At 44.6% G+C, this 25,960-nt stretch overlaps 1 protein-coding gene across 2 annotated transcripts; it reads right to left on the bottom strand.

Annotated features, from left to right (window-relative positions):
- Positions 1–214: 214 nt before the first annotated feature.
- On the bottom strand, positions 215–25,661 carry ZNF865 (zinc finger protein 865). 2 transcript variants are annotated; one of them, XM_073602656.1, is made up of 3 exons: positions 25,395–25,661; positions 22,555–22,602; positions 215–3,372 (listed from the first exon to the last, which is right to left on the bottom strand). In XM_073602656.1, the coding sequence occupies exon 3, from the start codon at positions 3,351–3,353 to the stop codon at positions 516–518; it is 2,838 nt and encodes a 945-aa protein (XP_073458757.1). In that variant the 5' UTR covers positions 3,354–3,372; positions 22,555–22,602; positions 25,395–25,661; the 3' UTR covers positions 215–515. The 2 variants fall into 2 exon arrangements, with proteins under 2 accessions (XP_073458757.1, XP_073458756.1); XM_073602655.1 differs by lacking the exon at positions 22,555–22,602 and having other exon boundaries at positions 25,395–25,660.
- Positions 25,662–25,960: the final 299 nt, after the last annotated feature.

Genomic DNA, 25,960 nt, shown 5'->3' with positions numbered 1-25,960 from the left:
TGAGGAGACTGGGGCCAGACTTTCTTTCCAGGAAGACACACCAAAATATGTACTTTTTTTTTTGTTTTTTTACACCTGAGATTTGTCAATAAATTACATAATTTTTCTCAGATTATTACATAAAGCAATATTTTTATACATCCCTATGTAACCAATATACCTGTACACCAGCAATGGCCATAACTGTGCTCCATATCAATCAGAGAGAAACAACTCGTATTAGGAATTTAATAAAGCACGTGGAAGATATACGGTAGGTACTTTAAACACTAACAATTAAATATTGTTAAACTGAGTACAGGAAAGCACTGCAATAATTCACAGATAATATATATCTGAATGGCTTCACATACATTGTGTCATCATTGGTGCCCAAAACTTTGAATACCCAGTGTTACAGTTAAATATTAAGTATTCTTTATTAAAACCAAGATAGGACCAACCACGTGGCTGATTAAAGAACACATAAACTTCGTTGATTTTAGAGATAAAAGGAAATGTTTTATAAAATGTACTTAAGTTCCTGTTGGTTGAGAAGTCTTCTGTCCTTCAACAAGCGTTGCCACTGCATTAAGTTTTTCCATTTTATGCACATACCGGTGCTTCTTTAGCCCATACGTATTGCTGAAAGCCTCACCACAGGTTCCACATTTAAAGGGACGCTCACCTTGATGAGCTTGCACATGTTTGCTGAAATACTTTGGATCCTTAAACAGTTTGAGGCAACAGGAACAACGAAGGTCTGGTTTTGCATCATGAGATCTTTGATGACGCAAGATGGATGAAATGTAGAAGAAACTCTTACCACACTGATCGCACCGGTAAACCTTTTCACCAAGATGCACTCTCTGATGTTCCAAGAGATTGGAGCGGTAGCGAAACGTTTTACCACAGGTTGGACAACGCTGAGGGCGTGCCACAATGTGTAGTCTCTGGTGTTCTGCTAAACTGGAGGACTGGGCAAAACGTTTGTTGCACAAGGCACACTTGTATGCTCGCTCACCAGTGTGCACAACTTTGTGCTGACGAAGATACCATGAATGTAAGAAACCACGTCCGCATATAGTGCATCTGTAAGGTCGCTCCTCTGTATGGCAGCGCTGATGGCGCATGAGTAGCGTAGCTTCCCAGAAGCGCTTACCACATAAAGAGCATGTGAAATGTCTCTTTTGCAAGTGGCTGCGACGATGAAGCAGCAAGTCATATGCTCCAGCAAAGCTTTGCCCACAGACATTGCACGCTAGAGTGCGTCTGACTAAGTGTACATATTTATGGGTTACCAAACCCAGGAAGTGCTTGAAACTTTGACCACAAATACTGCATGAAAATCTCTCACCACTAGGTATCATTGGATGCTCGTCAGAAGTGGAATTCACTTGTCCACTGGAAGTAGCTGCTGCTACTGATGCCTGGACTACTTCATTTGTAAGGCTATTCTGCATACAGTTTGCTTGATTGCCTTCAGTTTCTGCTTGACACTGGCTTACACTAGGAAGTAGACGTTCTGTAGCTGTTTGGTGTACAAGTTTGTGCCACATTAGGTTTTCAATGAAGCCAAAACATTTTCCACACGTATCACAAACATAGGGCTTTTCACTCATGTGCAGTTCCTTATGATTCATTAGGTGAAAGGAGTCTGGGAATCTCTCTCCGCAATCTGTGCATCCAAAGCTAAGTCGGTCAGGGGGCAGGGCTCCTGTTGGTACTGTACAAGGCAGCTGAAGCCTATGGATTTGCTTGTGGCGTGTCAAGCTCTGAGGATAGCCAAAAACCTTGCCACACAGTTCACATTTGTAGGGCCGTTCACGGGTGTGTACTACATGATGTTTAGTAAGATGGAAAGATTCTCTGAACCTCTTGCCACAAACTGAACACTGGTGAGGCTTCTCACCAGTATGGATCCGTTCATGACGCTTTAGGGTTTCTCGCCTACCGAAACCACGTCCACATACATTACAGCAGAAATTTTTGCTTACATTATTTGAGAGAGATGATTGTCTACGGGGAGATGGCTGAGCAAAGACAGAACCAATTCTTTCAATAACACTGATAGCTGCTTGGTCAGCTTGGGCAACATCTGTGGTGAGTAGAGTTGCAGTTTCATAGGGGACTGCTGCAACCGCTTCCTTGACATTTACATTAATTGCTTGTTGTTGTGGCACCAATGGCTGTGGCAATGAAAGACTGGCCTCATGCACATGTTTGTGTCTTAAAAGACTCTGTGGAGCAGCGTATGATTTCCCACACACATCACACTTGTAATCTGGTCGTTCACCAGTATGGGTGGCTTGGTGTTTTAATAAATAGGTAGTGTCGCGGAAGGCTTTGCCGCACACCTCACACTGAACCTTCAGTGAGTTGGAGTGTGTCTTTACATGGCGCTTTAAGCTTTCACGGCGATTAAAACTTTTTTCACATATGTTACAGCTAAAAGGCTTTTCCCCAGTATGTATAATCTGGTGCTGGTGAAGATGACTTTGCTTTTTAAAGACTTTCCAGCACAGGTTGCAAGTAAATGGACCATCTTGCTGCAAAATTACATTTTGCTCCGCTCCTGCTACAGGCACTTCCCCAGGCCCCACCTGAGGAGCTGACATTGCAGCTGTAGCAGCCGCCACTACAGCAGCTGCAGCAGCAGTCTCAACATCCGTGTTTGCCAGTGAACTGTTTATGTCCACTCCCGTCTCCTCTCTATGGCAGCGTCTATGCCTTATGAGGCTGGAGATATGATTGTACGTACGCCCACAAACATTGCATTCGTAGGGTCTCTCCCCTGTGTGAACTAGCATGTGTTGCATTAGATGTGATGACTGCTTAAAAGACTTCTGGCACACAGTACAGGGGAAACGACGATCAATTAGATACTTCAGTCGACGGAAGTAATTTTTATCGTCTTTTGTTTCCTCTTCAGCTTGCACCTGCTGTGAAACTGGTAAGGAGCGTTTAAGGTTGTTGAAAAGATGCTGATGGCTAGAAAGATCAACAATTCCCCACTGCTGTGAGTTAAATGTTCCGTCAAAGATAGCTTGTGCGTTGGAGATTGAAGGCTGGATGTTATATTGTTGCAACTGTACAGGTTCTGATTTTTTAATGGGAGACACAGAAGAAGGAAGTTCTACTTTGAATTCTTTCGGTTTAGAAATACCAGCAGGGGCGACCTGAATACTGTTAGTCTGGGACTGGTGGGTGTAATCATACTGTGGTGAAGTGCAAGGGAGAGCAGCTACAGCTTTAGCATGTTCATGGTGGTTGTACAGTTCCATAGGTTCAAAGCGCTGGTGGTTAAGAAATTCTAGAAAATCAAAAGGGTAGCTTTGAAAGTGAATGCCCTCCTCTCCTGCATTAGCTTCCATCTCATACAAGCCCGCTAACCTGAAAAAGAAAGGAGACATTTTTGACTGAAATATTAAAAAACACAGATTCATCTTTCCCATCATTATATTTCCATTGCATTTGTTCACTAAAGAGTAACCCTAATCCATGCACTTTGAGTCACCCAGGGGTTGCAAGTTTAAATATAACTATTATTTGACTCTGATCCCCATTGCATATAATAAAAAATACCCACAGCAAGCACTTTCACATCCAACTTGTTCTGTCTGCAACAAAAGTGTGTCACAATAAAAAAAAAAAATCAAACTAACTAGGCCAAGTTTGTATAAAAGAGGGCCTTTACTAAATCCACTGTACCTAAAAGTGATCATGTTAAGTGAAATAAAAACAACACACACACAGTTTGTTCCTTGTGGTGACTGCAAGCAGGTACAATATATTATTCTGATTTTTTTTTTTTTTTGAGACTTCAATTTCCGTGCCCATGTTGTATACAGATAACACATCTTTTGAATTGGTTAGGTCTACCCATATCTATTTAATGATTCCATGCAACAGCCTTTATTTGGCAGCTAAAACTCTGGCACTGGATGGCTGGTTAGATCTAGAGCAGTGTGTGCTCCCCAGTATTAGAAGAAACTAAGGGATTTAGAGGGGCTACCATTACTGACTGCCTCCTAAAAGAGAAGTTCACCTTTCATAACATGTTACACTCATATTCACAATTACAAGGTCCAGCAACCATTGCTGCTGTTGGCTTGTAGTTTTCAATGAACTGCCACGGCGCTGTGGTAGTTCATTGAGTCTTCCTATCAGAATGTATTGGCTTCCTCGTACGAGGTATGAGCAAGCCAATACACTGACAGATCTGCAGGAGACCTGCATGGCATCGGCGATCTGCTGATCGCTGGTGCAATGCTTTACAGGTTTCTACAACAAAAAATAATAAATGCACATTTTTTACCTGCAAAAAAATGTGCATTTATTATTTTTGTCAAAAGGTGAACTTATCCTTTAAAGTGGTTGTAAAGGTAAAGAAATATTACTGCCAGCCCCTCTGTTCTATCAATCCATCCTACACTGTGTAAATGTTTGTATAAATGATGCCTGTAAATACCTCATCTCATCTTTTCTGGACGGTCACATGACCTCCGACCGCTCTCCTCCCCGATCTAAGGGCTACAGTGAGAGGGGCCGAGATCCCCCTCTGACATCAGCCAGGGAGGTCACGTGACTGTTGTGCTGACCACTCAGCCCCTCCTGCTGTATCCTTTAGATGGGGGAGGAGAGCCCCGCTGTTCTCTATGGGGTGGTCCGATAGAAACAGAGCGCCTGTCCATTTTAATCAGACTGTCATCCAATCTGGACAGATGGGGGAATGGATCCCCCATCCATCTATTTTTGGCGGGCAGGAACGGATGCTGGCGAGTGTCAGCGGACAAATGTCTGCTGGCATTGAGAACAATGGATGTTCCAATCAGGTCCGCCTGAAAAACTGCCAGGCGGACCTAATCGGACCAGCCCTTGTGAAATCAGACTTACAGCCCCAGCTCCCACACACAAATGGCTTAAAAATAAATTTATATAAATAGTATATACAAACAATAACAATACTTACCTCAGTCCAGCATTTGAAGTTGGATGACATTGCCAAGTGCATGGCATTGTAGTATATTGTACAAAGTTTGGTTTATAACGGCTTTTTATAGCTTTTTGTATTTAGAGAGTGGAGGACTGAGGATAAAGTGGAGCTTTTATTTTCATACACTGCTAATGCTCTACAGTGGATTGCTTTTCAGAGTGAAGCTAAGTAGCCACTCTCAGGCATTTAGGAGGCAAATGTGAGCCACACATTTATTTGGCTCTCAGCTGTGGTGTTGCCAAATAGATTTGAATGGCTTCCATGATCTGTGAATGAATAAACTACATGTCCCATCCCAGACCACTGCAGATGGATCTCAACAGACTATGAGCGCAGTAATCAGCACACTCATAGTCCATTGACAATTCCTCCAACTGAAAGCTCATACAGAGGTACAGGCAGATAGCTGGAGGAAGAGTCTGCAGGAGCCTAGTTTTGTAAAAAAAAAAATTTTTTTTGCTAACAACAAAAAAAAATAAAAATGTGTGCATTTATTTTATTAATGAACCTAGCAATTAACGGGGTAACCTGAATCTGTGCTGTGCCCATGTGGGAGCATAGAGAAAAAAAAAACAACAGGTTCCCAATAATGTCCCCTTCCCAGGAATGAGCAATGAAGGAGCCGAGTGTGCCCCAAGACACACCTACCAAAGCCAATGCAGGACTGGGGATGCTCTACTCGCCCCCATGTGACAGTGCTGGGCCAATCACCATTGCTTACATATGACAGGAACAGGAGGGAGTCACATTATCTTTCATATCTGGAAGGTTCTTCCTTTTCTCCTGGTGGCTGAACAGCATGATGGGTGAAGGAATGAGCTGCTGGGGAGGAGGGCATAGGCCAAGGTTATCTTAAAGTGTTAATAAACCCAGTAATATGAAAATAGTTAATCCGCGCTCCCCCCCCCCCAGTGCCCACAGCTTATAAATCTTCTTTTTACAATAAAATACTGTCACTATATACCTTTTTGGATGATCTGTACACCACGGTTATATTATAAACTGCACAGTTTCTCCAGTGCTGAGAGTTCAGGAAGGAGGACATTTTCACTACAGCCTGTATACACGCCCACATGTGTGATGTCACTATCATGTGACCTGGCTAGCTCTGAGAATAAGTAAATGTTCTCTCCAGCATAAAAGACAACTGAGCGTGTGCAGGATGGCTACTTTGCCTGTGTTAGCTGGCCTTCCCCAGATATACAGTGCTGGAGGGGAAGGATCTGTGCATACAGGATAAAACAGCCTTTTTACACAATGCAGAGGATTAACCCCTTAAGTTCCACAGTGAGTATAACAAGCATGTTTTACTGCATATACAGACTGATTTTACTGTTGTGTGTTTAGTACCACTTTAAGTCTTGGTTCATATCTATGCAGTTTGCTTTTGATCCGTTTCTCAGTGCATTTTTGTGTCTTCATGTTTTTTTTTGGCCAATTTGTTGGACAGAATAAAAAACGCAGAACACATTAAAGATGCACTACATGCTTTTCTGCAGCATCTCCATTGAAACCTATTGAACCAAAAAGCACCTTTTGCATTTAAAAAAGTTCCTGACCTTTTCCAAAAAGGCATCTGCTGAAAAAAGCATAGATGTGAACGTGTCCCATACAGTGGGGACGGAAAGTATTCAGACCCCCTTAAATTTTTCACTCTTTGTTATATTGCAGCCATTTGCAAAAATCATTTAAGTTAATTTTTTTCCTCAATAATGTACACACAGTAGAGCTGCACGATTCTGGCTAAAATGAGAATCACTATTTTTTTTGCTTAGAAGATAGATCATGATTCTCTCACGATTCTTGCAGCGTTTTCGTTTTATTCATTGAAGTGTATTTTTTCCCAAAAAATTGCATTGAAAGACCGCTAGGCAAATACAGTGTGGCATAAAATATGCAATTGCCATTTTATTCCCTAGGATCTCTGCTAAAATATATATAATGTTTGGGGGTGCCAAGTAATTTTCTAGCAAAAAATATTGATTTTAACTTAAGAAAGAAGTGTCAGAATTACACTTGTGTAATGCAGTGTCCTGCATTACATTTTGTTGAAAACTTGGCAGACTGCCCGGACTTTTTTTTACAAACAGGGGTATCCCTTTGATCTAAGAAGGAAGGTTAGTTACAATGTTTCATATTCTAAACTTGGCAGACTGCCGGATATTTTCTTTTGACACCTGAGTGAGCAGATAGTCTCCCCACTTGTTATATGAAAGAATCGGCAAACTCAGCAATATAAATCGTGGGGGGGGCGGTGAATCGAGATTGCGATTTTTTAACGATTAATTGTGCAGCTCTAACACACAGCACCCCATATTGACAGAAAAACACAGAATTGTTGACATTTTTGCAGATTTATTAAAAAAGAAAAACTGAAATATCACATGGTCCTAAGTATTCAGACCCTTTGCTCAGTATTTAGTAGAAGCACCCTTTTGATCTAATACAGCCATGAGTCTTTTTGGGAAAGATGCAACAAGTCTTTCACACCTGGATTTGGGGATCCTCTGCCATTCCTCCTTGCAGATCCTCTCCAGTTCTCTCAGGTTGGATGGTGAACGTTGGTGGACAGCCATTTTTAGGTCTCTCCAGAGATGCTCAATTGGGTTTAAGTCAGGGCTCTGGCTGGGCCATTCAAGAACAGTCACGGAGTTGTTGTGAAGCCACTCCTTCGTTATTTTAGCTGTGTGCTTAGGGTCATTGTCTTGTTGGAAGGTAAACCTTCGGCCCAGTCTGAGGTCCTGAGCACTCTGGAAAAGCTTTTTGTCCAGGATATCCCTATACTTAGCCGCATTCATCTTTCCCTTGACTGCAACCAGTCATCCGGTCCCTGAAGCTGAAAAACACCCCCACAGCAGGATGCTGCCACCACCATGCTTCACTGTTGGGACTGTATTGGACAGGTGATGAGCAGTGCCTGGTTTTCTCAACACATACCACTTAGAATTAAGGCCAAAAAGTTCTATCTTGGTCTCATCAGACCATAGAATCTTATTTCTCACCATCTTGGAGTCCTTCAGGTGTTTTTTAGCAAACTCCATGCGGGCTTTCATGTGTCTTTTTTTTCACAATAGAAGGCTTTCATGTGTCTTGCACTGAGGAGAGGCTTCCGTCGGGCCACTCTGCCATAAAGCCCCGACTGGTGGAGGGCTGCAGTGAACGGTTGACTTTCTCCCATCTCCCGACTGCATCTCTGGAGCACAGTGATCTTTGGGTTCTTCTTTACCTCTCTCACCAAGGCTCTTCTCCCAATAGCTCAGTTTGGCTGGACAGCCAGCTTTAGGAAGGGTTCTGTTCGTCCCAAATGTCTGTGCCTTGCAACAATTCTGTCTCTGAGCTCTTCAGGCAGTTCCTTTGACCTCATGATTCTCATTTGCTCTGACATGCACTGTGAGCTGTAAGGTCTTATATAGACAGGTGTGTGGCTTTCCTAATCAAGTCCAATCAGTATAATCAAACACAGCTGGACTCAAATGAAGGTGCAGAACCATCTCAAAGATGATCAGAAGAAATGGACAGCACCTGAGTTAAATATAGGAGTGTCACAGCAAAGGGTCTGAATACTTGGGACCATGTGATTTCAGTTTTTCTTTTTTAATAAATCTGCAAAAATGTCAACAATTCTGTGTTTTTCTGTCAATATTGGGTGCTGTGTGTACATTAACCACTTGACAACTGGGCACTTAAACCCCCTTCCTAACCAGACCAATTTTCAGCTTTTGGTGCTCTCACATTTTGAATGACAATTACTCAGTCATGCAACACTGTACCCATATGAAATTTTCGTCCTTTTTTTCACACAAATAGAGCTTTCTTTTGGTGGTATTTGATCAACTCTGGGTTTTTTATTTTCTGTGCTATAAATGAAAAAAGACCGAAAATTTTCTAAAAAAATGCATTTTTCTTCATTTGTATTATAAAATTTTGCAAATAAGTAATTTTTCTTCATAAATTTGGGCTAAAATTTATACTGCTACATATCTTTGGTAAAAATAACCCAAAATAGTGGATATTATTTAGTCTGTGTGAAAGTTATAGAGAGTCTACAATCTATGGTGCCAATCACTGAAAATTGATCACATCTGATCACACCTGATGTACTGAGGCCTATCTCATTTCTTGAGACCCTAACAAGCTAGGAAAGTACAAATACCCACAAAATGACCCCTTTTTGGAAAGTAGACATTCCAAGGTATTTAGTAAGAGGCATGGTGAGTTTTTTGAAGTTGTTATTTTTTCCCACAATTCTTTGCAAAATGAAGATTTTTTTTATTTTTATTTTTTTCACACCAAATTGTCATCATAACAGGTTATTTCTCTCACATGGCATGTACATTACACAAATGACACCCCAAAATATATTCTGCTACTCCTCCTGAGTATGGGGATACCACATGTGTGAGACTTTTACACAACCTGGCCACATAAAGAGGCGCAACATTGAAGTAGCACATTCAGGCGTTCTAGGAGCATAAATTACACATCTAATCTCTCAACCACCTATTACAAGTTTGAAGGCCCTGGAGCACCAGGACAATGGAAACGCCCACAAAGTGACCCCATTTTGGAAAGCAAACACCCCAACGTATAATCTATGAGGCATAATGAGTCTTTTGAATGGTTCATTTTTTTCCAGAAGTTTTTGGAAAATGTGGAAAAAAAATGAAAACGCATTTTTTTTTACACAAAGTTGTCCATTTCTAAGATATTTCCGACACATAGCATGTACATAGCAAAAATGACACCCCAAAATATATTCTGCTACTCCTTCCGAGTATGGCGATACCACATGTGTGAGACTTTTACACAACCTGGCCACATACAGAGGCGCAACATTGAAGTAGCACATTTAGGCGTTCTAGGAGCATAAATTACACATCTAATTTCCTTACAATCTATCACATTTTTGAAGGCCCTTCATATTTCTAACACATAGCATGAACATACCAAGAATTACATCCTAAAATACATTCTGCTGAGCAAAGGGTAAACAAAAGATTACCTGTGGTTTTAGTAGTGCAGTTGTCCACAGGAGGAGAGCCCTGATCCGGGCAGCAGGCAGGGATATGGTCAGCCACAGTGAATGGAATAGTCCAGGCAGCAGGCAAGAATATTGTCCATAGTACAGGCAGGGATCCTGTCCTTATACAGTCCAGGGTCAGTGCAAGTAGAGACATTGCCAGCAGTGCCAAAATATTGGTCCTGGTAGTAAGCAGGAACATGGTCCAAGTAGCAGACCAGGAAAGAATGGGGACAGGGGTAGAGGCTTCTCCCACCCAAATCTCTTTGAAGCCTCCGAGTCAACAGACCCTAAATCTGGGAATGAGAAAACTAAAAAATTAGATTTCTTCATCCAGAAAAACATTTCTGGAGCCCCTCACATATGTGAGACCCCTGTGTTCCCACTAGCATAGCAGGGTAAATGATCAGTCCAAGAGGCAGGCAAAAAACGTGGTCAAACAGTCCAGGGTCAGTTCCAGAGCAGGCAGAGGTAGGTACAATTCAGCGTTAGGCATAAGCTTGGTCGTATAACAGGCCAGGGTCAGTTCCGGAGAAGGCAGAGGTATGTTTATCGTTAGGCAGAAGCTTGGTTGTATAACAGGCCAGGGTCAGTTCCGGAGAAGGCAGAGGTAGGTACAGTTTTAGTGTTAGGCAGAAGCTTGGTCGTATAACAGGCCAGGGTCGGTTCCAGACAAGGCAGAGGTAAGTCAGGTTCAGTGCAGTGGCATAAGGGGTGTGGAGGAAAATTACGGGAAATGAGAATTACGTTTACCATACTTCCCTAATAATGTAGAGAAGTATGGTAACGGCGGAAACATTCACTTATACAGAGGCCTGGTTGGGAAGGACAATAATACCTGGTGTCTCTTCTAATTCCTCTTCTGGAGCACACCCGGCATTTCTTCTGACGTCTGTGACCTGTTTCACGGGGGGGATTTTGTCAGGAAAGTGGCGTTCGTGGAGTCTGCTCACGGAATCAGAGCGAATATTTTCTGGTGGGCTTTCAGGGTACAAAAGGGAGGAGATTACTTGTTCCTGGTATTGCAGATAGGATACGGGGGTCTCAGTAGATTTTTGGTAAATTACGTAAGTGTTATACATGGCCAAACTGAAAAAATAAATGGACACTTTTTTATACCAATGATGGGATTTTCTTGTGGGAAGGTAGGGTTCAATCATCTGATCGTTGAAGTCCACTCCCCCCATAAATAAATTGTAATCATAAATACAAGCAGGTTTCTGGACTGGGCCGTTTCTTCTTGGGACATCCACGTAGGTGTCATTATGGATTGTCGTGAGCAAGTGGACGTTTCGTCTGTCCCTCCACTTGACAGCCAATAGCTCCTGGTTCCGCAAAGCCACTGTATCCCCTCGGCGTAGCCTTTCATTGACCAGTTTTTGCGGGAAGCCTTTTCTATTGGTTCTTACAGTACCACATGCTGGGGTGTCCCTCCGGTGAAGATTGCGGAAGAGAGGCAAGCTAGTATAAAAATTATCCACATAAAAGGTGGTATCCCTTTCCAAAAAGAGTGGATAAACGAGCTCCCAGACAACTTTGCCGCTGGTTCCAATATATTCTGGACATTCAGGGGGATGCAGTTGGGTGTCCTTCCCTTCGTACACCCGGAAGGTGTAAATGTACCCCGTGGCTCGGTCGCAAAGTTTATACATTTTAACCCCATATCAGGCCCTTTTGCTGGGGATAAACTGTCTGATGCCAAGTCTGCCTGTAAATTTTACAAGGGACTCATCAACAGAAATATTCTGGTCGGGGGTATATAGCTGGGGAAATTTTTCAGAGAAATAATTTAGGAGTGGCCGAAGTTTGAATAATTTGTCAAATGCTGGGTCATTTCGGGGAGGGCACTGGGTGTTGTCATTGTAGTGAAGGAAGCGCAAAATCATAAGGTATCTTGATCTTGGCATTATTGAAGAGAAGAGTGGCATGTGGTGGACGGGGTTAGTTGACCAATATGAGTACAATTCGTTTTTTTTTGTGAGACCCATTGTAAAAGTTAGGCCTAAGAAAATTTTAAATTCCGCTATGGTAAGCTCTCTCCACTCAAAGGGATGGGCATAACTAAAGCCAGGGTTGCTTACGATGTACTGCTGTGCGTAAAGGTTGCACTGGGCCACAATGGACGATAGAAAGTCTTCGGTGAAAATCAAATAAAAAAAATCAAGCATGACAAAATTATCGGTGTTCACCTGGACACCTGGCTGGGCGGTAAAAGGGGGGATATTTGCTGCTCTGGAATTAGGGGGAAGCCACAGGGGTTTTGAAGGGCATAGGGTAGGCTGGCATGGCCTCTATCCCTTTGGGGCTGAGATGACACCCTACTGGTGCCTGGCCTTTGTTGCAGTGGCTCTTCGCTTGAGGTGGACGGCACTGCTCTTGAGGTGGACGGCACTGCCCTGGAGGTGGACGGCACTGCCCTGGAGGTGGACGGCACTGCCCTGGAGGTGGACGGCACTGCCCTGGAGGTGGTAGTAGGCTGCTGCTCCACGCCAGAACGCCTTCTTTTCACGGGCACACGTTCCTCTTCTGATTCTGTATCGGACCCGCTGCTTGTCACGGGTTCATAGGCCGAATCCGAATCGGACAGAGACTCAGAGAGCTCCCAGCTGCTTTAATCGGTCATGCTGAGACGCTGGTAGGCCTCCTCGGCCGTAAATAATTTTTTTGCCATACTGGTAGCTGGTGAGGTTGATGTGGCACAGATGAGCACTGATGGGCACAGGTGGGCACTGGTGTGGCTCTGGCTGCACTGGTGTGGCTCTGGTGGGCACAGAGGTGGCTCTGGTGGGCACAGAGGTGGCACTGGTGGGCACAGAGGTGGCACTGGTGGGCACAGGCGGCACTGGTGGGCACAGGCGGCACTGGTGTGGCTCTGGTGGCAGAGAGGTGGCACAGGTGGCACAGTTGGGGCACTGGTAATAGAAAAAAACTCACTGTTTGGCACTACGAAGCTCTCCTCTCCTCTCACGCTGCATCGGTGAGAGGAGAGCGATGAACTTGTGCTGACCCTGCAGCACAGCCTTTGTTGACATTTGTGATCACTCCGTCATTGGACGGAGCGATCACATGGTAAAGCGCCGCTGTCATTGGCCCTTTACCGCGATCCGTGTTGCGCCGGGTCCATGGATGTTCCCGTGTGCGCGCCCGGGGGGGCGCGCGGGACCGTTTCTCCGGGAGGACGTCATATTACACCCTCCCAGAGTTATCCAACCGCTCTGGAGCCGTCATTCGGCTATGGGTCGGTTGGTAAGTGGTTAATGAGGAAAAAAATGAATTTAAATGATTTTAGCAAATGGCTGCAATATAACACAGAGTGAAAAATTTAAGGGGGTCTGAATACTTTCCGTCCCCACTGTAGGAAACCATGTTAAATGGACTGTAGTGCATTTCTGCACCAAAAAATGCATAGGTGTGAACCCGGCCCAAGGATAACCACACAATCTGATAGTACAATCTTTTCTGGTCTACCGGCAACTTTGTAGTGCAAGTACCTACCTGCCTGGATACAGATCGTATGGCCAGATTAAAGTTGTGCAAAACATTATTAAACTGAGAACTGTTACCTTATAATAACTCTGGGTTTCTTTTTCTGTAAAAATGTGGCTATAGTATAATCCCCAGCATCTGAATTGCAAGTCACATGATCACCGTAGCTCACTGAGCGATCCGCGGATCTGCTGGTGGACGTGTTAAGAGAGGGGCGTGACAGAAATGACAATGCCGCCGGGTCTCACTGCATTTCGATGGTGATGAAACACAGTGAGACCCAGTGGCATAACGTCACTTCCCCACACTAGTGCAGAGAGAGGAGGAGCTGGAGGAGGCGTGGCTTGCTGCAGATTATGGAGGGATACAGGCACACTGTGCTCTTAGCTTGGTAACACAAAACGTAAACTGACCATGCTAGCATAGATCGGCAGCCATGCTAGCATTGTCAGTTTACTCTTAGGAGGCAGGAATGAACAAAAAAAAAAGCCACATTACAATGGATATTACATCGCTTTTAGGAGACCGCAACATTAAAAAAAAGTTAAAGTTTGCAAACACTTTAAATCAGTAGTAAACTGCATTTTTTTAACCCTTTAAGACAATTGCATATTGTGCTTGTATGCATTGCATACTAGCACATTCTGAAATACTTTAGAATAGAGCGCTGACGGCGCTTTTTAATCTTCACCCGGTCTTCCTTCCGGGTTCGAGCCCTTCAGCCATCTGATTGGGCACGCCACGATGACAACACTCCCGCACACGTGCGCAGGAGTCATGGGGCATGGAGCTCTGAAGGGACAGCACGGGTATGTCATCCCTTCAGAGCGCCGTGCACCAGTGACTTCACCGGTTGCATGCAGTGTGAATGCCAGGTTATGAGATATTCACTGTACCTACAGGTAAGCCTTATAGTAGACTTACGCTAGGTACAAGCTCAAAAAAAGGGTTTACTTCCACTTTAAGTAGGTCCTCATATTACATAGTTTTAGTAAATTGTAAAGTTGGATGTACAAAAACTGTATGGCCAGATTGTAATGTGTATGGCGACTCCTAAAAGTGTACTTGTGGTGTCTTTACTGGCTTCTGGACTACAATTCTGGCACACATCCGATCATGTACAGGGTGCCCTGAGAGCCCCAAAAACTTGGGTGGGGGGTACTCTACAGGGCAGATTCTGAACTTCTGTCTCTAATGTGTATCTGTTGGACACAGGGGAAGATTGAGTGGCCCATTAAAAGAGAACCTGTCACCACGAGAACTTACTGTAAAACAGGAGGAAAATTTGACTATTGCGACAATAATAAGAAATGTAATTAAAATGTAGGGAAAGCAGTACAATAATAAAAGGCCCATTCAAATAGGTAAGCGCACTAGAGCTGCACAATTAATCGTCAAGAATCGTTATCGCGATCTTGACTAAAGTGTTTCACTATTCTTTCTATGCAAAGAATTCTCTCTGCTCTTCTGAAGCCACAGCCATCAAAAGAAAGGAAGAGAAAAACTGGGCAGTCTGCCAAGAATCAAAACATACTTTATCAGTTGAAGTTAAAGTGGAGTTCCACCCACTTTTACAACTCTTCAGCATCCCTCACTAAACTGTGCACTGTAAATGAATTGGATATTTTATTTTTTCTCAGCACCTACTATATATCTGCTGTATTCATTTTTCACTTCCTCCTCCCTGGCTGTGGCCCATCGCATCATTTCCTGTTTGCAATGCCTTTTGGGAAGGGGCGGCAACTTCCTCTGACACTGCTGTTGCTATGGAGACCTGACCTGAAACCAATTACACTGCTTGTGCTGCACTGAGCATGTGCAAGATCTGCAAGGATGAGATCCAGGAAGAAATACAGTCTGGCTTCAGAAGCTCACACTTAAGATGGCCACGGCCTGCTGCAAGTTTATAAAATAACAAACTACTGCTATAAACTAACAAACCAGACTTTACTAGAATACATTAACCGCTTAACAACCGGCCCATAGCCAAATGACGGCTAGAGGGCGGTTGTTTAACTCTGGGAGGACGTCCTAGGGCGCACACTCGAGAGCATCCGTGACCGCCGGGTCCAGAGGACCCGGCGCATCACAGATCCTGGTAAATGGCCGCTGATCGCGGCCGTTTACCATGTGATCGCTGCATCAAATGACGGAGCGATCACATGTAAACAAACCGGCGTCATCTGATGACGCCGCTTCCTCTCCTCCCCTCTGTGTACCGATCGGTACACAGTGAGCGGAGAGGCGGATGGATGGATGGCTGCAGCGTTGTGGGCTGGATGTGTAGTGCCCACAGCGCTGCACAGAGACATCCAGCCATCCATCCATCCATGCTCAGCCATCCCCACTACTATGCATGCCCTCTGCAATGCCCCACAGTACTCTGGTATGCCCCACAATACCCCTGCAATACTCTGCCATACCCTGCAATACCCCTGCAATACTCTGCCATACCCTGCAATACCCCGCAATACTCTGCCATACCCTGCAATACCCCTGCAATACTCTGCCATACCCTGCAATACCCCGCCATACCCTGCCATACCCCGCCATACCCTGCCATACCCCGCCATACTCCGCAATACCCCGCCATACTCCGCAATACCCCGCCATACTCCGCAATACCCCGCCATACTCCGCCATACTCCGCCATACCCTGGAATACCCCGCAATACTCTGCCATACCCTAAAATACCCCGCAATACCCTGGAATACCCCGTAATACTCTGCCATACCCTGCAATACCCCGCAATACACTGCCATACCCTGCAATACCCCGCAATACTCAGTGATACCCAGCCATACTCTGCAATACTCAGTGATACCCAGCCATACTCTGCAATACTCAGTGATACCCAGCCATACTCTGCAATACTCAGTGATACCCAGCCATACTCTGCAATACTCAGTGATACCCAGCCATACTCTGCAATACTCAGTGATACCCAGCCATACTCTGCAATACTCAGTGATACCCAGCCATACTCTGCAATACTCAGTGATACCCAGCCATACTCTGCAATACTCAGTGATACCCAGCCATACTCTGCAATACTCAGTGATACCCAGCCATACTCTGCAATACTCAGTGATACCCAGCCATACTCTGCAATACTCAGTGATACCCAGCCATACTCTGCAATACTCAGTGATACCCAGCCATACTCTGCAATACTCAGTGATACCCAGCCATACTCTGCAATACTCAGTGATACCCAGCCATACTCTGCAATACTCAGTGATACCCAGCCATACTCTGCAATACTCAGTGATACCCAGCCATACTCTGCAATACTCAGTGATACCCAGCCATACTCTGCAATACTCAGTGATACCCAGCCATACTCTGCAATACTCAGTGATACCCAGCCATACTCTGCAATACTCAGTGATACCCAGCCATACTCTGCAATACTCAGTGATACCCAGCCATACTCTGCAATACTCAGTGATACCCAGCCATACTCTGCAATACTCAGTGATACCCAGCCATACTCTGCAATACTCAGTGATACCCAGCCATACTCTGCAATACTCAGTGATACCCAGCCATACTCTGCAATACTCAGTGATACCCAGCCATACTCTGCAATACTCAGTGATACCCAGCCATACTCTGCAATACTCAGTGATACCCAGCCATACTCTGCAATACTCAGTGATACCCAGCCATACTCTGCAATACTCAGTGATACCCAGCCATACTCTGCAATACTCAGTGATACCCAGCCATACTCTGCAATACTCAGTGATACCCAGCCATACTCTGCAATACTCAGTGATACCCAGCCATACTCTGCAATACTCAGTGATACCCAGCCATACTCTGCAATACTCAGTGATACCCAGCCATACTCTGCAATACTCAGTGATACCCAGCCATACTCTGCAATACTCAGTGATACCCAGCCATACTCTGCAATACTCAGTGATACCCAGCCATACTCTGCAATACTCAGTGATACCCAGCCATACTCTGCAATACTCAGTGATACCCAGCCATACTCTGCAATACTCAGTGATACCCAGCCATACTCTGCAATACTCAGTGATACCCAGCCATACTCTGCAATACTCAGTGATACCCAGCCATACTCTGCAATACTCAGTGATACCCAGCCATACTCTGCAATACTCAGTGATACCCAGCCATACTCTGCAATACTCAGTGATACCCAGCCATACTCTGCAATACTCAGTGATACCCAGCCATACTCTGCAATACTCAGTGATACCCAGCCATACTCTGCAATACTCAGTGATACCCAGCCATACTCTGCAATACTCAGTGATACCCAGCCATACTCTGCAATACTCAGTGATACCCAGCCATACTCTGCAATACTCAGTGATACCCAGCCATACTCTGCAATACTCAGTGATACCCAGCCATACTCTGCAATACTCAGTGATACCCAGCCATACTCTGCAATACTCAGTGATACCCAGCCATACTCTGCAATACTCAGTGATACCCAGCCATACTCTGCAATACTCAGTGATACCCAGCCATACTCTGCAATACTCAGTGATACCCAGCCATACTCTGCAATACTCAGTGATACCCAGCCATACTCTGCAATACTCAGTGATACCCAGCCATACTCTGCAATACTCAGTGATACCCAGCCATACTCTGCAATACTCAGTGATACCCAGCCATACTCTGCAATACTCAGTGATACCCAGCCATACTCTGCAATACTCAGTGATACCCAGCCATACTCTGCAATACTCAGTGATACCCAGCCATACTCTGCAATACTCAGTGATACCCAGCCATACTCTGCAATACTCAGTGATACCCAGCCATACTCTGCAATACTCAGTGATACCCAGCCATACTCTGCAATACTCAGTGATACCCAGCCATACTCTGCAATACTCAGTGATACCCAGCCATACTCTGCAATACTCAGTGATACCCAGCCATACTCTGCAATACTCAGTGATACCCAGCCATACTCTGCAATACTCAGTGATACCCAGCCATACTCTGCAATACTCAGTGATACCCAGCCATACTCTGCAATACTCAGTGATACCCAGCCATACTCTGCAATACTCAGTGATACCCAGCCATACTCTGCAATACTCAGTGATACCCAGCCATACTCTGCAATACTCAGTGATACCCAGCCATACTCTGCAATACTCAGTGATACCCAGCCATACTCTGCAATACTCAGTGATACCCAGCCATACTCTGCAATACTCAGTGATACCCAGCCATACTCTGCAATACTCAGTGATACCCAGCCATACTCTGCAATACTCAGTGATACCCAGCCATACTCTGCAATACTCAGTGATACCCAGCCATACTCTGCAATACTCAGTGATACCCAGCCATACTCTGCAATACTCAGTGATACCCAGCCATACTCTGCAATACTCAGTGATACCCAGCCATACTCTGCAATACTCAGTGATACCCAGCCATACTCTGCAATACTCAGTGATACCCAGCCATACTCTGCCATACCCAGCAAAAATCTGCAATACGCTGCCATAACCTGCAATACTCTGCAATACCCCGCAATACCCAGCCATACTCTGCAATACTCTGCCATACCCAGTCATACTCGGCGATACCCAGTCATACTCGGCGATACTCTGCAATACCCAGCCATGCTCAGCCATACTCGGCCATGCTCAGCCATACCCGGCCATGCTCAGCCATACCCAGCCTCTGTATGTGGCCAGGCTGTGGAAGTCTCACACATGTGGTATCGCCATACTCAGGAGGAGTAGGAGAATCTATTTTGGGGTGTCATTTTTGGTATGTACATGCTATGTGTTATAAATATTGTATAAATGGACAACTTTGTGTTAAAAAAAAAAAAAAAAAGCGTTTTAACCACTTCCGGCCTTCCGTCATACGACGTCCTTGACTTTGTGCGGGGATATCTGAATGATGGGTGCAGCTACAGGCATCATTCAGATATCATCTTTTTCAGCCAGCGATTCCCTACACCATAAGAACGATCATAGCGGCTGTTACACTGCTTGATCGTTCTTACGGGAGGCGAGAGGAGACGTCCCCCCCTCCCGCCGCCCTCCGGTGCTTCTACCGACTCACCGCTACGATCGAAGCCAGGATCTTTTTTTTTTTTTTTTAATTTCAGGCACAGCCTAGAGGTGAGATTTGGGGTCTTATTGACCCCATATCTCACTGTAAAGAGGACCTGTCATGCCATATTCCTATTACAAGGGATGGTTACATTCCTTGTAATAGGAATAAAAGTGATCAAAACATTTTTTTGGGGGAAAAAAGTGTCAAACTAAAATAAATAAAGTAAAATGAACAATAAAAAAAAATAAAATTTTTTTTAAAGCGCCCCTGTCCGTGTGCTCGCATGCAGAAGCGAACGCATACGTAAGTCCCGCCCACATATGAAAACGGTGTTAAACCACACATGTGAGGTATCGCTGCGATCGGTAGAGCGAGAGCAATAATTTTGGCCCTAGACCTCCTCTGTAACTCAAAATTTGTAACCAGTAAAAAATGGGGATTTTTAAGTGGCGAAGTTTGGCGCCATTCCACAAGCGTGTGCAATTTTGAAAGGTGACATGTTAGGTATCTATTTACTCGGCGTAACTTCATCTTTCATATTATGCAAAAACATTGGGCTAACCTTACTGTTTTGTTTTTTTTTAAAGCAAAAAACATTTTTTTTTCCAAAAAAAAAAACGCGTTCGAAAAATTGCTGCGCAAATATCGTGCGAGATAAAAAGTTGCAATGACCGCTATTGTATTCTCTAGGGTCTTTGCTAAAAAAACATATATAATGTTTTGGGGTTCTATGTAATTTTCTAGCAAATAAATGATGATTTTTACATGTAGGAGAGAAATGTCAGAATTGGCATGGGTGCTCCAGAATGCCTGAAGGTGCTCCCCTGCATGTTGGGCCTCTGTATGTGGCCACGCTGTGTAAAAGTCTCACACATGTGGTATCGCCATACTCAGGAGTAATAGCAGAATGTGTTTTGGGGTGTAATTTGTGGTATGCATATGCTGTGTGTGAGAAATAACCTGCTAATATGACAATTTTGTGAAAAAAAAAAAAAAGAAAAAAAAACTTGATTTTGCAAAGAATTGTGGGAAAAAATGACAACTTCAAAAAACTCACCATGCATCTTTCTAAATACCTTGGAATGTCTTCTTTCCAAAAAGGGGTCATTTGGGGGGTATTTGTACTTTTCTGGCATGTTAGGGTCTCAAGAAATGAGATAGGCCGTCAGTACTTCAGGTGTGATCAATTTTCAGATATTGGCACCATAGCTTGTGGACGCTATAACTTTCACAAAGACCAAATAATATACACTAATTTGGGTTATTTTTACCAAAGATATGTAGCGGTATAAATTTTGGCCAAAATATATGAAGAAAAATTACTAATTTTCAAAATTTTATAACAGAAACGAAGAAAAATTATTTTTTTTTTTACAGATTTTTCGGTCTTTTTTCTTTTATAGCGCAAAAAATAAAGAACCCAGCGGTGATTAAATACCACCAAAAGAAAGCTCTATTTGTGTGAAAAAAAGGACAAAAAATTCATATAGATACAGTGTTGCATGACTGAGTAATTGTCATTCAAAATGTGAGAGCACCAAAAGCTGAAAATTGGTCTGGTTATTAAGGGGGTTTAAGCGCCCAGTGGTCAAGTGGTTAAGCTTGTGTATTATAGGGGTATTTTTATTTAAAAAGTATAATTTCGGCCGGAACACCACTTTAAGTATAAACATTGTAACAATTTGTCAACGGAAGAAACTTTGTGTGCAAGTGAAAAAAGTTTAAACACTAAACCTTTTTCTGACATTTGTTGGTTTCAAGTTAAAATCTTTTTTTTTTTTTTGCTAGAAAATTACTTAGAACCCCCAAACATTATATGTTTTTTTATTAGACACCTTAGAGAATAAAATTGTGGTTGTTGCAATATTTTATGCCACACTGTATTTGCGCAGCGGTCTTCCAAATGCAATTTTTTTGGGAAAAAATGACTTTAATGAATAAAAAAAAAAAAAAAAAAAAAAAAAAAAAACAGTAACGTTAGCCCTTTTTTTTTTTTGTATAATGTAAAAGATTTTACGTTGCGGGAATCGTGAGAGAATCGTGATCTTTTTATTCTAAGCAAAAAAATTGTGATTCTCATTTTGGCCAGAATCGTGGAGCTCTAATGTGCACACACACAACATACAAGCAGGTGGGTAGGTGCAGGCTGGCAATGAAGTAAAGAAAATGGAAACCAAGCAAAAAAACAATAACTGGCCCTTTATACAATCGCAATAGGGAGAGGAGTGCATGGAGAACAATGACTCTAGGAGTGAAGGTCCCCAGGTGTCATTTAGTGTGACACTAGATAGAATCTCACTGCAGTGTTGTAGTGTCACATGTAACAGAAATGGAAACTGAAGCATCACAACACTGCTAAGAGGAGCAGATTAAACTATATTCCACTAAAGTTGGAGGGGGACAATCCAAAAAGTGGCCGTGTTTTGGGGCTCCAAAAGCGTCCCTTTCATCAGGGCTTAATGAAAAACAATATGAACTGACTAGAAGTGAACTTGCCCTGATGAAGGGGGTGTTTTTGGACCCCCAAAATGCGTTAGATACTCTGTGAATTGTCCCCCTGACTTTTATTGGAACAAAGTTGTTTTGGTAGTGGTGTGGTGCTTCAATTTCCATTTTTGTTACGTTACACTGCAAGCCAAGAGGCAGTTTAGATCCTTGTTGGGTGTAGAAGCCACCTGTCTGGACATCAATACAGATACTCCTCGTTTAACGACTTACCTGTTTACCGACCGTTCGGAATTACGACCAGCTCTCCCCACCAGAACGACGCGCTATACATCATTGTATTGTACAGTACATAATTTTTGTTTGTGTTCTGTACTTATGCAAATTAAAACAACGTTATTGAGCTGGAGTTTTGTGTGTTAGACTTTTTTTTCACAATACAGTACAGTAGTTAAGAATGCTTAAGATATTACTTGTGGCTCCTCGTTTAATGACCAATTCATTTAATGACCTGGTCGTTGGAACGGAACCTGGTCGTTAAGTGGGGAGTACCTGTATTTTCAAGCGGAAATTTTTTTCTTTTTGGTCCTCCTCCTCCCTCTAAAAAAAAAAAATGAAATAAAAAATTATTAAAAATGTGTACTTTCGGGTGTTTTTTGTTCTTTTTCGACTACAAGGTGGTTCTTCCTAGTCCTCGGCCTAGACCGATCCCCAAGACCTCCAGGGATTGCTAACTCCAGGAGGCAGTATACTGCAGATCTGCACATGTGCACAAAGCATCACTGACAAGGAGTGTCCATATTCTAGAAGTGGTGGCGCACTTGCACAGAAACCCCCTTCTAACCCATGTGTGCAGATGTGTTTGCTGGTCTCAGCCAGGTATTTTAGATCTGGCAAAGTCCTGCACCACAGGTGCATACATTCTGGAACTTTCAAAATGGAGGCAAGGAAGAGGGATGGGGAGAGGGGATGGATATGGCGGTGACGTTCTGCTTTAAAGTAGATCTAAACAACAAAAACCTTTTTTTTTTTTTTTTTACCTTGGTGGTTGGTTGTAAAGGCTGAAGGTTTTTTACCTTCTGTGTGCAGCAGCCCCCTAATACTCACCTGAGCCCCATCTCAATCCAGTGATGTGCACAAAAGCCTCGGCTCTCTGGGGACTCTCCTTCCTCATTGGCTGAGACAGCAGTGGGAGACATTGGCTCCCGGAGCTATGAATCACACCAAGCGAGAAGAGAAAGAAGGTGGGACCGAGCCACGGCTCTGTGTGTGAATGAACATGCAGACTAGCGACCCCGAGAAAGTCTGCTTGGGTGCCCTCATTGCAAGCTGCCTGCTCTGGGGGCAGGTGGGAAGGGCCTAGAGTGCCATCAGGGGACTTGAGAAGAGGAGGATCCGGGCTGCTCTGTGCAAAACCACTACACACAGCAGGTAAGCCTTTACTATAACTTTAAAGTGGATCTTAACCCTTTATGTGAAGTCCCCCCCCTCTTGACTTCTCCTCTACATGAATAGGGCAGTGTTTGTTTTTTTTTTTTCTTTAATTTCCCCTTTTTTAACAAATCTGTGCATATTATTCACCTAGGCAAATGACACGCACATCGCTCACTGGACCTCCTGGGATATCCACGTTACATATCCCAGGGGGCCTTTCATTAAGTAGGTGTGTGGGTGAGACTAGTGGCATGTCCTTGCTGGCTGAACCCAGAAGAGCTGGTGAGCCTCTCAATGATGCTACAAGTAAGATGGTGGCGTGGGATAGAGCAGTGCCTGTTGACAGAAGGATGTCAGCAGGACTACATTTGATCCGGTGGCTGGAGGAGTATCTGTACTATGCCTACAACACCACTGGGTAAGTGGGGGTAAAGAAAAAAAATGTGGGGGCTGAAGGTCCTCTTAATTGCATTCTCTGCATTGAGGTAAAATATCTTCCAATACCAACCCCACCCAAACACCTCACTCCTGACGGATTCAGTACTGTCCCATCTGCAGTGCCGCTCTTCTCTCTTTTTACAGGTCTGAGGGCAGTGGGAGCCATTGTCTGCTGCTGTTGTCAGTCAAATCCTGTGAGGAGGGAGTAGGGATGTGGCCGAGCTGTGTGTGCCTATGGATGCACACAGCCCAGCTCAGGAGTGTGATCGCACGGGTGCCCCCTCGGCCCATGACTGGCTATAGAGGCACATGGAAGCAGACAGTGCCAGCGGGACCACCACAGAAAAAGTACAGAGAAGGGAAATCTAACATCTAACTGCTCTCGGCGGGTGGGCGGGCTTTGGCCTTGAGTGGCTGTATACTTGCATGCACTAGTGCAAATAGAGCTGTGCCAAGAGTGCGTTCCTGGCACTTACCGTTTACGGCGACTAACGGAAAGCACCTGATCGCTGCTTGCGACTGGAAACTTTCAGATCATGTTGCAGCCAATCACGATGGTAACATGACTTTAAGCCCTGTCCCGCCTCCCAGCAATCTAAACCCCTTAAAGAGCCTGTAGGCGGCAGTGATTAAGCTTTTAAATCACTTTAGGATATCAATACTAATAAAATAACCTTCTGGGTCCAGCGATACTTTTTCACTTTGCTGTGGTATGTGATGTGTTTCTGCTCTCACGGCACCCCACTGTATGACACTCCAATGGATTATGGAACCGCTCACCACCGTCTGCACTCTTTGGTGTGCATTGTGTGTAGGGGCGTCACGTCACATTTAGCTACCCATCACATTTTGCTACCCGCTGGAGTGCGCGTGCGTGAAGCCGCCATATGCGTTCCAACACTATTGTAAGACCACTTTGCCACAGGGCCGCTCGCCACACTTTGGGCACGGCCTCGCTCAGCATAATTATAATCTAACTCTATGTCCACTTGGATGGTGGGGCTTGAACCTGGGCTCAGGGGTGTGGCCACAAAATTCTGCGCGAGCACAGGTTGTCACAGTGTTGGAATGCATATGGCAGCGTCGCGCATGCGCAGTCCAGCGGGTAGCCAAATATGATGGGTCGCCATATGTGACACTACACCAGCTGTGAAATGCAATGTTTTCTTTTTAACTTTATTAGGGTATCACAAAATGACACTCCATCAAATCTTCCCTGGTTGTGATGTTGTAATGCAGACCTGAATGTCAGCGCAGTGTCATGGGGAGAACACAAGGCTCATCTATGGGCCGTCATGCTGATCAATGGTACCAGAAATGAAGTCACACACAATGAAGGGAGGTGCACAATGATGGATGATAAGAAGGGTCCGCTGTGCAGTCCCCTGTCCTCCATCCCTCTCTATGGTGTATACAGGATGACACCTCCTCCTCCTCCTCCTCCCCTGTGTACAGGAAGTCAGGGGGGAGGGGGCTCTGTGTCTGCTCCCCATCTATCCCCGCACACCTGCCAGCCTCACCTGTGAGCAGGAATCCGGGGCTGTCACTCTATTCTCCGGCTCTCACATGACACGCCGGCCTGGCCACTCCATAGAGCCCGGGAGAGGAGGAGCTCCGCCGTACTTCCGTCATTTCCGCTCACCCCCCGTACACCGGGCCGGGACAGGCCGAGCTTCTCATCGTCAGCCCGAACACCGAGCGACAGAGGAGCGGAATCACAGCGGCCAGTTCCCGTCCTGCGGAAGGAACCGGAAGTGATGTCGGAAAGAGGAAATGGGCGGAGCGTACAGAGTGTAGACTGAGTAGGAAGAGGAAGCTGAGAGATGCATGCTGGTTTCCTCTTCCAGGAGACAGTCCAGTACTGGATGGAGGGAGCTCTGCACACTGCTAGGGGGAGTCTAAGTCCAGTACTGGATGGAGGGAGCTCTGCACACTGCTAGGAGGAGTCTGAGTCCAGTACTGGATGGAGGGGGCTCTGCACACTGCTAGGGGGAGTCTGAGTCCAGTACTGGATGGAGGGGGCTCTGCACACTGCTAGGAGGAGTCTGAGTCCAGTACTGGATGGAGGGAGCTCTGCACACTGCTA

The sequence above is a fragment of the Aquarana catesbeiana genome, linkage group LG10 (assembly GCF_042186555.1).
Source record: "Aquarana catesbeiana isolate 2022-GZ linkage group LG10, ASM4218655v1, whole genome shotgun sequence".
Classification (NCBI taxonomy): Eukaryota; Metazoa; Chordata; class Amphibia; order Anura; family Ranidae; genus Aquarana; species Aquarana catesbeiana.
Note: the sequence above shows the minus strand (reverse complement) of the source record. Positions and strands in the feature narration are given on the sequence as shown.